General features: G+C 38.8%; 1 protein-coding gene across 2 annotated transcripts; it reads right to left on the bottom strand.

Annotated features, from left to right (window-relative positions):
* Nucleotides 1-8344: 8344 nt before the first annotated feature.
* On the bottom strand, nucleotides 8345-18224 carry THAP5 (THAP domain containing 5). 2 transcript variants are annotated; one of them, XM_087716851.1, is made up of 3 exons: nucleotides 17978-18224; nucleotides 11986-12175; nucleotides 8345-9384 (listed from the first exon to the last, which is right to left on the bottom strand). In XM_087716851.1, the coding sequence occupies exons 1-3, from the start codon at nucleotides 18058-18060 to the stop codon at nucleotides 8377-8379; spliced, it is 1281 nt and encodes a 426-aa protein (XP_087572977.1). In that variant the 5' UTR covers nucleotides 18061-18224; the 3' UTR covers nucleotides 8345-8376. The 2 variants fall into 2 exon arrangements, with proteins under 2 accessions (XP_087572977.1, XP_087572978.1); XM_087716852.1 differs by lacking the exon at nucleotides 17978-18224 and adding an exon at nucleotides 16108-16353.
* Nucleotides 18225-18230: the final 6 nt, after the last annotated feature.

Raw genomic sequence — 18230 nt, forward strand, 5'->3', positions numbered from 1 at the left:
TACGTTTGATCCTTCCCTACAAATTTTGCCTGAATCAAGTTGGTTCCTTAAAAAGTAATTCATTTACAGTGACACATATGTTACTTTTGGGAAGAATAAAATTATATATGATTTGACCAAACATACCTAAGAGATTCTTTTCTTCCTTCTTTTGAATAAATGGAGTACATAATTTTCAAATTTCAAAAGAATATTAATCACTATAAATCTTTAAACCAAAATAGGACCCAATCGCTGTGAATTTTTTTTTATAAGCTTCTCATTGTTTTGTATTATTTACCTTTGGCTTTATTTTGAGATATGTTTATTTGTGTTTAAAAGCTTAGGATTCTCAGTGAATAAGAATTTAACGCACACCATATTTAGAGGAGTTAATTTATTTTGTAAATTTTTTCTTGTACCAGTGACGTGCAGTGAGGTTGATGGCTGGTAAGGCACTGATGTCAACACAATCAGCCATAAACCTCACCGCACGTCACTGGTCCCGCCTCTATGTCAGACATAGCACTGAAGCAGGCAAATGCCGCTTTCTTGACAGTGGCCAAAAACAGCTTTTTCTTGAAAGTGACATTTGGCTGCTCCGGCGCTATGTCCGACATAGAGGCAGGACGCATCCCGTCTCTATGTCAGACATAGCACCGGAGCGGGCAAATGCCGCTTTCTTGACAGCAGCTTTTTCTTGAAAGCGGCTTTTAGCCGCTCCGGCGCTATGTCCAACATAGAGACGGGATGCGCCAGAATGGACATAGCGCCAGAATGGCCAAAAGCCACTTTCTTGACAGTGGGCAAATGCCGCTTTCTTGACAGCGGGCAAAAGCGCCGGAGCGGCCAAAAGCAGCTTTTTCTTGAAAGCGGCTTTTGGCCGCCCCGGCGCTATGTCCGACATAGAGGCGGGATGCATCCCACCTCTATGTCGGACATAGTGGTGGAATGCCCAAAAGCCGCTTTCTTGACAGTGAGCAAATGCCGCTTTCTTGACAGCGGGCAAAAACGCCGGAGTGGACAAAAGCAGCTTTTTCTTGAAAGCGGCTTTTGGCTGCTCCGGTGCTATGTCCGACATAGAGGTGGGACGCATCCTGCCTCTATGTCAGACATAGCGCCAGAGCGGGCAAATGCCGCGTTCTTGACAGCTGGCAAAAGCACTGGAGAAGCCAAAAGCTGCTTTTTCTTGAAAGCTGCTGTTGGACGTAGCGCCAGAGCGGGCAAATGCTGCTTTCTTGACAGCGGGCAAAAGCACCAGAGCAGCCAAAAGGCGCTTTCAAAAAAGAAAGAAAGTGCCAACCCGCCAGCAGAGGCGGGTAAAAGACCCACCTCTGCTGGTGGGCTTCCCCAACACAGAGAAAGAAAGCTGGCGGGCTGCCCTCCCTGCCTCTCCTACCTCCTTCCCTCTGAGTGAAGAAAAGCACACGCACACGCACACGCACACACACACACACACACACAAATTACAATTACTTACAAATTACATTAATTTTGAATTCCTCCCCCTCCCTCCGACCCACATACCTTTTCCAGCTGTTTCACAGAGGATTTGAACTCTGCTCTTGTCTGCCATGATGAAAATGTAAAAATATAAAAGGAAAAAGGCAAGAGCTACTGAGGTCAGGCTGGGTTAGCTGCTGCCAGAGTCCCCAATGGATGACTCTGCTTAACTGTTTAAAAAAGCGTCTAAAAAACGCCCTCTACAGGAGGAGGCAAGAGAACCATGTGCCTCATCTACATAAGGAATTTCTCGGCTTTTAACCCTTGCGTAACTCTGCTCGAGTGATCATAAAGTCAGACTAAATGAGGCATGTGGTTTTCCCGCCTCCTCCTGTAAAGGGCACTTTTTTAGAGGCTTTTTTAAACAGTTAAGCACTAAGCAGAGTCATCCACTGTGACTCTGGCAGCAACTACCTCAGCCTTTTTCCTTTTAATTTTTTTTTCTTTTCATGATGACAGTGGTGAGGTTCTGCCTCCCCTGACTGCACGTCACTGTCTTGTACTATATCTCAAAAAGTGACTTTTCTTGCCATTTCATACTGTATATGTACTGGAATAAATTACCTGTAGTTAACCCCAAATCTTTCTGTACTCCTGACTCAGCTCTAGGAATGCCACCAATGTTGCACTATTTTGTAAGTTTAACCTCTTTTCCGTAACCTTCAAAGAAATATGGTGAGATGTGACATGCATTTTCTACTTCTGTTAAAATGCTCAAGTCCTCCATATGAACAATCACTCTTGAAATGTGTTTTCTTTGATTGGAGTTTATGTATTTCTGTTTCGGTTACTTTTTTGTTATTGTTATGGTTCAAAAAGCTCCTTATAACCTCCTCAAAAACAGCCATTGCTTTCAATCCATACATCACACACTTTTTCTCCTATAGACAACACCTCCTACAGATAGTACTTTGCCTCTGAGTTAGCAAATCCTTGGCTACTGAAAATTTTCAAACACATTAACTGCATTATTATTACAATTATTGCAATAATGTTCTCGCTATTGTAGTCTAACTGAACCTGATAATTCCAAGTAATGTCAGCCTACCTGACTTTAAATGCTTGAGCTTGTTTGCCTGCATTTAATTTCTTCAGCATTATGTGTATTTCTTATATAATATAAGCGAATTTTAAATTCAAGTAAAAGTGAAAGTACCTTTGCTCCAATAAGTCTACAGAGTACATACAGAATAACAGGGAAAAGTTAAACTGTAATCAATTCATTTTCCCTTTTCTAAATCAATAAAATATAATTACCAGTACCTTTGGATTGATCTAAGTAAGTACTATGTAGCAAGTTCTAGTATTTTGTTTATTTTTCCATTCCTATACATCCTGAATCTTTAAAAAGTCCAAAAGTCTGTGATTTTCATTAACAGATATACACCTATATACTATACATCTATAAATATAGACATACACATCTTTTATAGACGAAGTATACTTCTATGAAGTGCCATAATATTTTTTTAACTTCTTGAAAAATTCTGAAGGCATGATTCATAGAAAAGATCTTTGTTCTTAGAAGAATATAACTGATTAGAATATTTTATTTTTGATTGCTACCTGCATAGAAGCTCAAGATCTACTTAATTCAATAGTTCAGCGAAATACGTTTTTAGGGAACAGCAGTTGCTAATTAAGGGATATGCCAGAATCATTTGTCACATAAGTATTTGTTCAAATAATCAAAAATAACATTTATTTGTCAGTCTATAATTGTTAGTAATTTAAACCAATTGGTGTGACTACATTTAACCTTCTTATCTACTGCAATTCTTTAGATAATACAGAATGATAATGATAATGGTTGCATAGAGAGAGGTTTTTCTGGGAACTGGAGGGGTGTGTGATTTCATGTGCTGTCTGCATCCCACGGATGGAGCTTCACTTGTTTGCACGGCCCGGTTTTTGGCATACCACAACGTGGTGTTGGTTCATGGACCAGGGGTTAGGGACCCCTGCTCAGGAAGTGCCTGTGAAAGTAGCCGGTGCCCATGATGGGGAGGAGGAAGGAATTCCAAGGACTTCAATATTATGACTGGGATGAGGAAGAAGAGGAGGAAGAGAAAGAAACATTTTTATTATCTTCTGCTTTTAACATTAGAACATACAGATAGTAGAACTCAAACCTGAAAATATAAGAGGAGGGAAACAGCTGGTGGAAAAGAGGAAGGAGGGGAACAGTGGTGGGATTCAGCCAGTTCGCACCTATTCGGGAGAACCGGTTCTTAACTTTCTAAGAGGTTCAGAGAACCGGTTGTTGGAAGAAATCTTCTTTTGGTATTTTTCCGCTTTACAGGGCTAATCCTGTAAGGAAGGCAGGGAGGAAACATTCTGGTGTTGTTTCTAGCTTAATCTTTATTGCCCTGCTTACAGAAGCTGCCCCTTCAGTTAACCCTTATTACATTGTAACAGCTAAGGCAAAGTGCCCATCGACTTGAGTTGGCCATGCCCACATGGTCACATGACCACTAAGCCCTGCCTACCCACCTGGTCATTAGGATAGAGAACCAGTTGGTAAATTATTTGAATCCCACCACTGGAGAGGAACATATCTCTCTAAGCAGATTTCTGAAATGTCATGGGAATTATATAAGCTTAAATTACATTTAATTTCTTTCTGCAAACATGCCATATATATTGAGATGGGCAGGCATATAAACCTACACAATCAATCAAATAACTAAATAAATTGGGTTAAATATAACTGCAACATAAGTAGACAAGGCTGATTATCTGGATATGAATGAAGTATGTTCTGATATACAGTCTCTCATTATAGACGTAATAGGTAACATGTCTTATTGACTACACTAAAGGGCATTCTTACTTGGCCTAAAATTCTTGAAAAATATATATTTCTTTTAAAAATAGAAGATTTACAACTGGTGCATTCACTTTTCCAATTATACCTCTTTCCCACAAGTCTATTAAAATAGATTTTAGTCATGGATCACAATATATAAATTGGCAACATTTGCTAGCAATTAGAAATGAAATTGTACCCCACAATAGAAAAAGTAATAAATTGTATAATTTGAATTCCTGTTGATCTAATAACTAATAAAATAGTATACTATGTAAGTCAGAAGACAGAACCAAGAAAAATATTTGAGTGTTAAGATAGTTATTACAAAAATTTTTTGGGGGGTGAGCAAATGTAGTATCTTGCAGTTCTTAATTCATTAAAGAACATGCATTTTCTTGTTTTCTTGCTTGTAAATGATGCAATGTTATTGCCACAAGTTTATCTTGTTTTTCTTATTATTAAATGTTGGCCTGAGGGCAAAACAAATTAACATGCATGGCACAAAAACAAAACTGTTGACTAGGAAAAAAAAGCAATACATTTTAATCCCTACAGAGCTCCTTATTTATTTAAACAAATATTGGGATAGCTTTACTTGGGCCAACTTATTTGAAAGAGTCTTGCACAAAACCAAATTATTTTTTAATTGTTAATTATTTTAACTGCTGATTTTCATTTTGATTTAAATTATTTTAATTTTCTCTTATACTTAATGTTTTTATTGTTACGTATCATTGATAGTGTGGGGACAGAAAGGAGAAGTATAAAAACAAATAAGTAAATAAAGCCATTTTTATTTCATTGTTCAATTAGCATATACAACTACAGAGATACATATAGAAAGCATTCAAAACTCACATTTTAAAATGCATATAGATAAGAGATGAACAGATGTGGATACTTTTTGTCAACTCACCGAAACTAATTTATATTTTAATTTGTCAACTCACTGAAACTAATTTATACCTTAATTTTTATTTGATTATACAGATCTTTCATTAATCAGCCATCAGCCTTTCAAAAAGTCAATTATTTTTCACACAAAATTTCCCCTTAATTATGGAAATTTTCACAGCAAATGAAACCAACCAACCAGGAAGAGAAAGCTTGCAGTGCTACTAATCAGTCCTGGCAGAGTGCATACATACAGTATGTGCTTGGGTCCACACAAGTTATTATAATAAAAAGTTTGTTTGTTGGCTTCGTTTATTGTACCCATAAATCACAATTGAGCAAGCCAAAGTTTAGTGCAATGTAGTGCATACCCAGTCAGTATAGAGAAGTATGAGGAACAGGGGAAATACAAATGCCCTCTTGCTGTATTATGTCCATTGGGATCCTTAAGCTGAAAACCTGAGAATGTATTGCTATATAAAATATGGAACAACGATGAAGGCTGGTAAAACTCTTAAATATGGAGATAATACTATAGCAGCTTGCCACTTCTCGTACATCCAGTCTCTTTAGATAATTTTGGCCAAATTGCTCATGGCATTCTATTAAGCTCCCACATTCTTAGTTAGCAGCTAAGTACTTACTTGTAGCCTTTGGTAAAGGATACTCTCAAAAACCTTTGAAATTCAACTATCGTATAAAATGCTGACATTCACCTAAGTCACAAGGGTTATCTAAATCAAGAAACTGCCAATTTCTGGACTTCAGGTAATGTAGAATCCATGACAGCTTCCTGAAGGAGGTCGGGTAGCCTCTTCTCCCATTTGAGTCTTTAGGTGATGGTGTCCGGCCTTTTGCATTATTCCTGGCGCTTCTGGGCTGGCATTACCAAGCACCTTCAGCAGGGCCATTTCACTGATTTTTTTTCTAGTCACATAAAGATCAAATGCAGAAGTATTGTATCTTTGCACAGCACCCAGTTCTGGGAATAGCCAGTTTCTGCTTGTAAGCACTGAAAAATGATGGTTCATTGCCATCCTCAATTGGGTACTTGGGGGAAAGAGGAACAACCGGTTCACAAGAATTGGATCCAAGCATCTAGAACTGGGGTCTCCAAATTTTAAGCCTGGCTGACTTCAACTCCCAGATGGCTAGGGAATTCTGGGAGTTGAAGTCCGCTAGGCTTAAAGTTGCCAAGGTTGGAGACCTCTGATCTAGAAAGCATTCCTTTCAAAGTGGAATGCTTTTACGGACAAAATTAGTCTGAGAAAATAAAGTGTAACACACACACCCTCCCAAATGAAAGATATAATGTGACTGACCAATTTCAGTCTCTTCTCTAGAGTTAACTATTATCACAGTCCTTTCTCTTAGTGGGAATAAATGGGCAGGTTGCTGCATTGGAAAGATATGTCCCTACTCCTATCATGTTCTTCTTCTCCCTCCAGCCATCATCATCTTCAGCAACTCTTTTAACTCCCTTTGCTTCAAATGCCTCTCTTGTCCTGCCAGGAAGATAATTAAATCCTTAATGACTGTTTCTGACTCCAAGACCCCTGACATTAATGCAAACACATTTTTCCACATTATTTCCAGGAAAGAGTTCAACCTGAGAGATTCTTGGGTGCTCACTGAGCTTGGTTGTTTTCTTGCAGACATTTCATTATCAAACTAGGTAACATCATCAGTGCTAGACTAGCTTTGCTGCTGTCACCCATTGGGTAACCCATGGATAATGAAACGGCTGCAAAAAAACAACAACCAAGCTCAGAGAGCACCAAGGATCACACATTTCAACCCTGAGCTACATGTTCTCCTTTATTAGAGGGCATTCTGTCCCATCCTGTTCCGTCCCATCGCATCTTCCATTGTTCCATTAATTCTAAGAGATATGGGCTATACTTTTAAGGCAAATTAGAAAATAAACTCAATGCACATCAATGGAACCTCCTATGCATGCTTAAAATTGCATTATTCATGAAGAACATTAGTTTGGCAAGTGAGGTAGACCTTGAAGGCAATGGCTCAAAGTGAAAGCGCTGCAGCTGTTATGTGCTCATGTGGGAGTAAGATTTCATGAATACATTTTTATCTACCAGCACAGTTATAGACTTCAATGCTGCATTAATCCATACAAACTTACTTGAAAATAGTTTGGGCTTATCTTATTTTTTTCTTCTGTTCAATTGGGTCAAATTCTCAATCACAAGTTCCTATAGTTTTCTGGCAAGGTTTTTCAGAAGTGGTTTGCTAAAAGCCTCACCCCTAAGGCTATAAAAAAGTGACTGGCCCAAGGACATCCGGTTGGCTTCACACAGAAGATGGGACTAGAACTGTTTCCCAGTTTCTGGCCTGATGCCTTAAGCACTGCACCAAACTGCCTCTTTTCCTTAGAATAAACATGTCTTAAAATTGGTTTATATTTCCCCCCCTTCAAACATGTTGCACAGTTGTAATACACCAGGATGTTTTTGTTATGGCTTTGGCTTGATGGACCTTATGGCTCTAGAATAGTTTCTTTCTATTTTCTGAATCGATTAAGACTCAATGGAGGTTTTTGAATTGAAGTTGTATGTATGGTGTATGTACTAATTTCTTCTTCCTTCCTATATCCCCCAAAGCAAGCTCCCATGCAGTTTACAAGATATCCCTATTCCATATGTGTGTGTGTTCTAAAAGAACGTCTCGAGCAATTTCAACCAAACTTGGTACACAGATGACTTACCGTCTAGAAACAAATACTGTGGGGGTAAGTACACCCCTTGGGGTGTGTGTTCTGTTAAGATACAGCCTGTTGTGCCTTACAATGGCTTTTACTGTACTGCCATAAAATGGCTTCTGCTGTGCAGCACAGTGGAGTTGCCATGGTAATGGCTTCACAGTACTCCACAAGGGGGCTCCCTCTGGTAAGGGGGAAAATCCAACATTAGAACTTATGTTTGGTCTGGACATTTTCCCCCTATAAATAAGTACCCCGGCAATCCCGGGTTATCCGCTAGTATTCCATTAAAGAATTGGGAAGATACTAAGAGCAGAGGACAGGGAGGAAAGTGATGGACCTATTTTTATTCCATTTCTACTTATAAATAAATGAATCAATAAATAAACAAAACACCCTCTCTCGCAAACCAACAAACAAAAGGACACCCCAGAAAATAACTTGCAGAACAAGTTGCAATCCCTTTTTTTTATTGTATCATGGTAACTTCAAATGTTGTAAAACAGTTTTCTACGATCTTAAGTTTCTCCTCCGAAAGGAGATTGTCTTGCTTCAGTTGTGCAACAACTGCTTCTATAGCTTTAAGTCTGCTTAGGGTTTTTCTCTCCTGGACTTCTAAAAGGGCTATTTTTGAGTGCAGCTTTGTAATTTTTTGCCAGAGTTGTTCCCGGTCTGTGTCTTGCCTACAGTATGAGTGCTCAGTTTGCAGCACTTCAAGGCTGCTGCAGCTGTCGATGACAACAGAGTTTTCTGCTTCCAAATGGGTAAGTACCTCTTCTGCTGATATAAAGGCGCCCTCTAATAGCAAGGGGGTTCTTGAGTCCTCTGAAGGAACGATAATGGTGATGACAGACTCATTATTTCCACCGAGCTGCTCCAAAGCTTGTGACATAGACTGAAGCAACACAGAACTTTCATCCGTTTGTACTTCTATTGAGCAATTCGCAATATGAGAATCAAAATGATCGGATTTAAGTTCGCTCATGGGTATGGGGACCTTAGTGAATTCCAGAGACGAATCTCCATGTTCCGGATGTGTGGCTTGCAAAACTGTGGCTTTAGAAGCCGTGCCATGCTCAAAACATGACTGGAGGTCACGAACCGAAACTTGCAAATCTGTAGCAGCAGCATTAAAAATGTTTTTGATGGTCCGACTATTTCCTGGAATACTGGAATGGACGGCTCCTGTGTTTTCCATATCAGACGTTGCTACTATTTGGTTTGCTTGCTGCTTATTTTGTTTCACACAGTTACCTGAATATGCAGTGCCACCTTTCACAGTATCCTGTGTTAGTCCTTCCGTTCTCGCTGCGCAGTCTGGGTTTGTTTCAAGAGTTTTTCGATATAAGCCTCCTTCAGGTAAGATATTTCTCTTTGGTGAACAAGATTTAAGAGATGATGTTGTTATGCATGTGCTCATTTCTTTGATATCTTCTATTCTTTCCACTTGTGTTTTCTTCTGGGATATTCCTTTTTCCTTAGAAGAAAAAAACATCCCTCTTGAGTCAGTTGTAATTGATTATGAAATACCACACAATGATTCCATTTCTCATGGTTCTTTATAGTCTAATGCTTGGCATAGTCATGTGCTATGATCAGTGGCTTTATTCCCTAACAAAGGAACACAGGATTTCAGTCTATACAGGCAGTCCTCGACTTACAACCACAACTGAGTTCAAAAATTCCATTGCTAAGTGAGACAGTAGTTAAGTGAGTTTTACCCCATTTTACAAACTTCCTTACCACAGTTGTTAAGCGGATCACTGCAGTTGTTCAGTTAGTAACACAGCTGTTAAGTGAATATGGCTTCCCCTTTGACTTTGTTTGTGAAAAGGTCACAAAAGGATGACACCAAGATACTGCAACTGTCATAAATACGAGTCAGCTGCCAAGCATCTGAATTTTGACCACATGGACATGAAGATGCTACAAGTGTGAAAAATGGTCATAAGTCACTTTTTTCCAGTGCCGTAACTTCCATCAGTCATCACACAAACTGTTGTAAATCGAGGACTACCTGCATTAATTCTTTTTAATATTGGTCTTCAAAAAGAGTGCAAATAATGCCAATAAACAGCCTCTTCTCTACCATGGTTTATTAAAGAAATTAGATACCAATCTTAAATTTTTATTAAAATAGTTAATGAATACACATTACAATAAAAAATGCAAGAGATTAGCTCAAATATACCCTGGATTCACATAGCTTTAACATTTTTTGAAAGCTCACTTTAGAATTAACAACTGTTACAATACACAAAGGGCCACTCCTGATAGAGCTGACTGCTTCATATTGATGACCCCTTTCCTGGAGAGTGACTTCCAAGCAAAGAAGTTTCTTAAAGAGCAGGGCATTTTGTCTAGATATGCTTTCCATGATAGGCAAACTCTGGGTGATGAGGCTATTTCAGTGCTATCTGATCTCTGGGAAAATATGAGCAACTTCTTTAAAAAAATAGACCTTAAGTCCAGGTAAGTGGATGTAGAATTGCAGCCCTAGCTTGGGAAAGATGGAATTTTTTTTTCGAGTTAACACATATTATCACGATAAGAGAAGTCACAACAAGCACGGTGGTTCTTTCCTACACAAAGATTCATGGGAGAAAGGCAGTAATGCAATAATCGTTATCAGTTATGTTAACATGTGTTTATCCTAAGTGGTGGCTACAGATAAGATGCTGTGTGTAAGCATGTTTGAAAATGATATTGTGAATGTCAGAGGAATTGAACTGTTGCTATGAGGGTATGTGAATGTGTCACGCTTTAAACTTTGTACCATGATGGTGAGGTTCAGTTAACTGAGTGTGTGATCCAGATGGTTTTTGCAAACCATTCTGCATGATAGGAAAGTTTCCAAGATGCTTTTTTTCCCTATTCACAACAAAATCTGCCAGTTCTGCTGCATGTTTTTCCCCTCATATCATTCAGCATCATGCAAAATAGATCTGAATGGCAAAAAGTATGAAGAGTTTTAAAGAGGTGTTTTGCTGCAATGAAGTCTGGACTAGGACTTCTCTTTGAAGTGTCACAGACCTGGGCAGTTGCACCTAGACCAATCAGATACTTTTGTGAATTGTATAAGTTGTCCCTCTACCATAGGAAATGAAGCATCAAGTGAGCAACTCAGCACATCGGTAACATATTATCAATCAAATTTGAAATTGTAATTATTTTTTTTCCAGATGCCAATGTACAAAGGGCCCATTTGTTTAGCCACCTCTACTGGTATGCTAAGATTAGCACATAAATACTATGTTTCCCTGAAAATAAGACAGGGTCTTATTTCTCCCCCCCAACCAAAATAAGCACTTGGGGCTTATTTTGGGGGAGGTCTTTTTATTTTTGAGGTACAAAAGGCTATGAGTGTGGTCACCTCATGGCTGCTGCTGTGTTGCAATATTTTTGGGGGAGGGCTTATTTTCAGGGGAGGGCTTATTTTAGTACATGCACTCAAAAGCCCAATTGGGCTTATTATCCAGGGAGGCCTTATTTTTGGGGAAACAGGGTAGCTTTCATTTCAGTAAATTATATGCTATTTTTTAGTAGTCATGTCTTAATGGTTAGATATATTCTAAAGAAAACACGTTTAAATTAAATTTTGAACGTAAAAATAGCAACATTTTAAACCAGGCTAGGTATTTTTATTGCTTTTTCTCCTGTTCAGAACAACTAATAGAAAACTCTGTGGATTTTTGTACAATGTACTATACAATTTGTTTATCTAATGGAAATGAAGCATATTATGGTTTATATTCCATAAACTTATAGTGAAGGGTTTTTTTTTAAACCCACATTTGATCAGTACAAAACTCAATTTATTTGCATGAATGGAATGCAGATACTTCAAACAATCATGATGGCATGCCATAAATCCTTCTTCTCAATAGGAAACAGAAAAAGTATGAACGAATTAAGAATTTGGGCAATGTTAAAATAGAAGATATATTCTAATTGCCACTGACACAAGTTATGCTCTGTTTTCTTTTTTGGTTTAGCACTGTTCATTTTACTTACAACTCAAACTAATTGCGTTTACTCATCCTTTGTCTTAGTTTTCACATGCAACTTAACATTTTACCTGGTTTTCAGAGGATGAAAAAATAGTTGGCACTGCAGTTGTCTTCAAATATCGAATACCCCATCGGACATCTAGAGAATCTGACGTAAAATGGTCACTGCAGAGGACCTGATGCTTACTAGGAGTCCAAGTATCACGTTTCATATTCCGTAACCATTTTTCTAATCTTTCTTTATCATGAAGAGGAAATCTGCTTCAAAGAATATGCAAAAGAGAGAGGGAGGGAGGGAGGGAGAGAGAGGGAGGGTGAGAGAGAGAGAGAGAGGGAGAGAGAGGGAGAGAGAGAGAATGCTTCAATTAAGTGATATCTTTTATTGAGGCTCTTGAAAAGCATGTCATACTTAACCGGTAGCGGAAATTTTGAATAGTTTGGAGAACCAGCAAATACCACCTCTGGTTGGCCTCGCCCTCCCGCCCCAGTTGTTCCCTGTCCTATATTCCATTGTTTTTTTAGCTCAGCTGCTTTGCACGGCAGAGTGGATTCCTGTGCTCAGCTGAGCTAAAAAACAGCTCAGCTCACCAGCGCTGACACAGAGGGTGGTCTTTGAGTGCTGCATGGGCGCGCAAAGCGCTCTCTCATGGAACTGGTAGGAAAAGATTTGGAATCCCACCATTGGAAAGAGTACATGACAACAAAAGATTTGACGAACAAAAGAATTGCTTAAAATTTCAATCTTACATACACTGAGATTGTTACTAGAACTCAAAGGCATCAAATCTGATTCATTCTAAATTACAGAAGATTAGAAAAAACAAACTTCTGTATCAGGGGTGGGTTTCAACCGGTTTGCGGCGGTCCCTGCGAACTGGTTGGTTGGCGAACCCGGAAGTAAGTAACTTCCGGGAACGGCGAAGGGCCCGCTCGCCCGCCCGTGGTCCTTACCCGGTTTTGACGAGTTCTGCACTTCCACGCATGCGCAGGACGCATACAGCGCCTGCGCGATCCTCCAGGAGCAGCTGGAGCGTCGCACAGACGCTAATACGCATGCATGCACCACGTGCGTGCACGAGGACGCCGCCGGCCCCGTTCCAACCGAACCGGTTGGAACGGGGCGAGAAACCCACCCCTGTTCTGTATTCAAGAACATTCTCCCCTGAAATTCACAGGATAACCATTCTAACTAAAAAAAATATTGTGGCCTCTCAAGTGTTTATATCTTTTTCTAGGTTATATACTCATCATGGGGAAATCAATCAAAATCTATAAAGCCCCAAGTTTTTTTTCCTATATGACAGAGTGCCATCCTGCCTGGTTGCTTATACATTGGAATAAATCAGGTGCCATTGGGCCTCATCAATATTTTTAACATATTTAGTGACTGGAGGTCAATCCCAAAGGTGTGTTTTTTCAAGAGGCAACTGGACTTTCTTGTTTTTTCTTTGAAGATGTTTTGCTTCTCATCCAAGAAGCTTCTTCAAAGGCACTGGGGGGGGGGTGTTGATGTAATGTTTTCATTTCTTTGTTTAGTGTAGTTTAAAGTTTCCTAGAAAGCTTTTTCCAAGTATAAACTCATCGATTCTGACACATATGAAAATAGAATTTAAAAGATTGTCCAGAACCTCTTTCAATATTTATTTCAATGAGATAAATGTGATTCATCTCCATTTAATTTCAAGGTTGGTTTATATTTTACCAGATCTTACTACTGTATTTTAAATCACACACGCAGCATCCAATTCTGAATACTGACTGTAACAATAAATTTCAGAATTCAGTTCTTGCTTGGCTCAGCTTCAAAGTTACTAACTGAACCCAGTGAACACTCAGCCGAGTAATAAGGGCTCTTGTTAATACTTGTGTTTAATACTAAATATTAAAACCTGGGTTTTTCAGAATTTTACAGGAGGGAATAATGCAAAATTTAAAAGGTAATTTTCTGGTTAAACTGGGCCTTTGAAAGTATGAGTATTAAATTAAACAATTCTTTGTAGATTTTAAACTGAACTTACCCAGGTAGTGGGGAAACCTACTGTCAACTTAGTTAATGCATTACTTAGATTTTGATGCTGTTAGTGCAATTGAAACTACATACTTGTTAGAATTTTGGAAATATAAAATGCGGCACTGTTACGTAAACTGGTACCCCGTTTTATAAGGCACAGAAGGTTCTAGAGCAGACAACTTGTTATTAATGCTATGTTTGGCATAACAAACTTTAATGTATCGTTTATGTTAATGAGGGGAATGTTTGGTTTTTTATTTGCTTTTTTTTTTAAAAAAGTGAAATTAGTTTTAATTAGCCAAGATTTTGGAAAGGCTCATGCAGCTGACTTCACTATGCTAGAAGACCCAGAAAAAAAATATTGTCTGTAGATGCTCGTGTAGACACTACCCACTGGGAATAATTTTCAAAGCAGCTGTGCAAGACTTGCAAAAGATGTGTCTATTTTGACACCTTGGAAACAATTGCTTCCTTTGCATTTACATACTTTATGAAATCTCTTGTATAGCCCCCCCCCCCTCCCTTTCTCCCCTCCCCCTCTGTCTCTCTTCTTTTCCTTTGTTTACTACCGGTATAAAATTATACATATATAACTAGTATTATAGCAAGCCAACCAGTCACCAATTATTCTGAAGTATGGTACAGTTTAACATTATTTTTGCTCATAATAAACTAGTCTGTTAGCTTTTAAAAATCAATTTAACCTGGCTTAGCTAGTTCATTTTCCCACACAAGGAATTAATTTCAATGGCACAGCTATGAATTAATGTGCCTCATTTGTTTACTGAACAAAACAAATATGTTAAATAGATATATCTATGGTGATTATTGGTTACAGAGTTATTTGATTTATATACAATTAATTAAGATTATAAAATCTATGATAGTAACTTACAAGTTTCTATCTGCTGATATAAATATATTTAATATTATCTAACAATTGACTGCTTATTGCACTTAATTATTGTAGTGGGGAGGAATCTTTCAGACTGCCAGCCCTTGCAACTTTTTCTCTATATCCTCTCTTGCTCCACTACTTAGCAATAGCAATAGCAGTTAGACTTATATACCGCTTCATAGGGCTTTCAGCCCTCTCTAAGTGGTTTACAGAGTCAGCATATCGCCCCCACAGTCTGGGTCCTCATTTCACCCACCTCGGAAGGATGGAAGGCTGAGCCAACCTTGAGCCGGTGAGATTAGAACCGCTGAACTGCAGATAACAGTCAGCTGAAGTGGCCTGCAGTACTGCACCCTAACCACTGCGCCACCTCGGCTCTACTTGCTAAACATGCTACATAAGCAGACATGTCTGTCATATTATCCGGTTAAGACACTGTTTTCGTGAATAGGTTCTTGTACAAGAAATGCATTGCTAGAATTTATTTTGCATTCTTATTGTAAGCAGAACAAATATCAATACGGTAAGTCTGGAGGCAAGTATTCCAAGTAGAGGCATCTATAGGATCCAATGCTGTTTCAAAGTGGAAACAACCTTGTGCTCCACTCCTTTTGATTGGCATACGGTGTCAAGTACACATGTACAAAATCCACAAAGTGGACCCTGTGCGGTTGCAAAGTTGCTTTTGTATCCCCTTCTCCCCCACGCCAATGGATGACTCTGGTTCAAGCAATGGGTGATAGCTCTTTAACATTTCTAGTGTTGTGATAATATATTTCTTCTACATTAGATAAGCTGTTCCAAGTAAGAATACTTAGTTGAGTGTTTTCTCAGCTTGTATTTGCTTTACCAAGTAGAACAGATTCTTCTTCTGTTCTACACACAATAAATAAACTTATGACCCTTCCAATCATTTATGTGAAAATTCTGCAACATCAGACAGTGAGCTACATCTGAAAACATCTTACTTCAACTCATCCTAATTCATTCCTAATTCAAGTGTGACAACAGGTTTGTCTTCCCACTATGTAGCCTAAAATTGATACTGGAAATAGTGGAACATAAACGGATATATTACGTTATACTATTTTAAACCATAGTTTTTTAAAGAGTGCAAAACATTTTTGCTTTTCACTAGAAAGGATAATATCTACAGACAACCAGAGCATGAGCAGGGAAATTAAGTATGCCAAATTTCATAATGCAGTTTTGAAGTCTTATGGTTCTCTGACTGTAGCTATTACTGCAGCTCTGATTGTAGTTGTTAGATACTTCCAATACCTTTCGAAAGTTTGTAGGAATTCAAGTTTGGCTGAGATCCTGTTTGTTCATCCTTGGTCTGTGACATTAGAAAACAGTAATAAAATCTATCCAAATAGATCTTGGACAATGGGGAGACAAATAAAGTTTGCCAAGATGAAAGAGAGACCTGCAGAGCAACATCACATACAATGCAATAAACCAAACAAATGATTTGTAGCAGGGATAAATAAACAAGGGAGGCTAAGTAATACTAGTCCACCTGAAAAATGGTGAAAAACACACAAACTGAAAGAGTTTGTGAAAGGAAGGGAAAGGACAAAGAAGCAGTATGAAAAGTTGGTTAAACAAATAATATGAGGATGCTGCTATGCAAAAAAAAAAAAAAAATGAAGCTGCAACAAAATCATACTGGAAAGATGGAAAATAAGCAGCACAAACATAGGAAATCTCAGCACAGTAAAGGATGAAATGAATCAATTACAGGTAATCCTCAACTTACAACATTTCATTTAGTGACAAGGTTACAACAGCACTGAAAAAAGCGTCATGATCATTTTTCACACTCATGACCATTGCAGCATCCCTACGGTCATGTGATCAAAATTCAAATGCTTGGCAACAGACTCATTTATGACAGTTGCAGTATCCCTGGGTCATGTGATCACTTTTGCCACCTTCTGACAAGCAAAGTTAATGTGGAAGTCAAATTCACTCAACAACTGGGATACTAACTTAAAAACTGCAGAGATTCACTTAACAAATGTGGCAACAAGGGTTGTAAAATGGGGCATAATTTACTTAACAAATGTTTCAGTTAGGAACAGAAATTTTGGGCTCAATAAGTCAAGGACTACCTGCCTACACTGATATTTAAGATACTGCTGAATTGAAATGGGCTGGAATTGGACATTAGCATTTTGGAGAGCAGCAAAGGCGGCCTTGGAATAAATATTCATTTGCCATGTCTAACCTATAAATAATTGTACAGGGAATGGTTCTCCCTGTGAAAAGAAAGTTAGTCAATGAAGAAGCGAGAAACAGTAATGACACCTTTTAATGTTGGTTGTGGTTGATTAAGAAAACAAACAAATGGATGATCCCAGAGTTCTCATTCAAAGCACAAATGAATTTGGATACATTACATGAACATGGAGCTCTTTGGAAAAGGCTCCAACACTGGAAAATATGGAAAGAAAAAAAAAAGAGGAAGATGACCAGCAGCAAAGTGGAGGGATTCAGAGGCAAATATTGGAAGATCTTGAAGGACAGGTTGGGGACAGATTCTCCTACAGAAAATTTACATGGTCACTAACCTGTTGGCACCCATTTGATGGCACATAATCAAGCTCCCAAATTAAATATCAGAGGTGGAAATTTGTAGGGATTTTGAATCAGAAACAGGATAAATTAGAGATTGTTTTGCCCTCCTTCAGTTAGTTGATGCTTCAATTGAATACTTTTGCCCCATATCCCAAAGATCAGAAGTTTGCTAACTCAATATATATTCTGAAAGTGTCTGCTAGAGAGTTACAGAAACTATAAGGCATTTGGGAGCCATCAGATTGGGATAGGAAATAATATTAATAAAAAAAGCAAATATCACCTTATTGGCGCTATGGGTAGATGTTGACAGTAACTATTTGCTATGATTAAAGGAATCTGCTTATTGGCAAATTTCTGTGAAGTAGCATACGTTGTACTGCTGTGTCTTCCCCCAACAATTGCTATGATGCACACTCCCTAAATCATTAAGCTTTACTGCCAAGGAAACACCATTGAAAAATGCCCCTCCACCTTATTCGTGGAACCTATTTCTATGCCAACATGGGAGTATTTATTGTCGGGGATGCGAGAGATTCCCTCCAGTCTCCCTGGCCGCGGCACTCACGGGTAAAAGCTGAGCTTTCGCTGATCTCGGGCGCTCTGTCCCGCTCGGTTCCTACAACAAGTGGCCGCACAGTACCGAGGCATGGCAAAGACTCCGCGGCGGCCAGCAATTCCCCGTCCCAGACGGTCCCCGCTGACGGTGCCTGCTGCGATTGCTCACCCTCCCTTAGAGCCACTCTCTTGCACTTCCGCTTCCGGGATTGATTATGGCCCTCCTCCTTCTATTTTGTGTCCCTTTCTCTTTCCAGCCGGAA

This window comes from Thamnophis sirtalis, unplaced genomic scaffold (genome assembly GCF_051295495.1).
Source record: "Thamnophis sirtalis isolate CommonGarterSnake01/CBP01778 unplaced genomic scaffold, rThaSir2_p1.2 scaffold_5, whole genome shotgun sequence".
In the NCBI taxonomy this organism is placed as follows: Eukaryota; Metazoa; Chordata; class Lepidosauria; order Squamata; family Natricidae; genus Thamnophis; species Thamnophis sirtalis.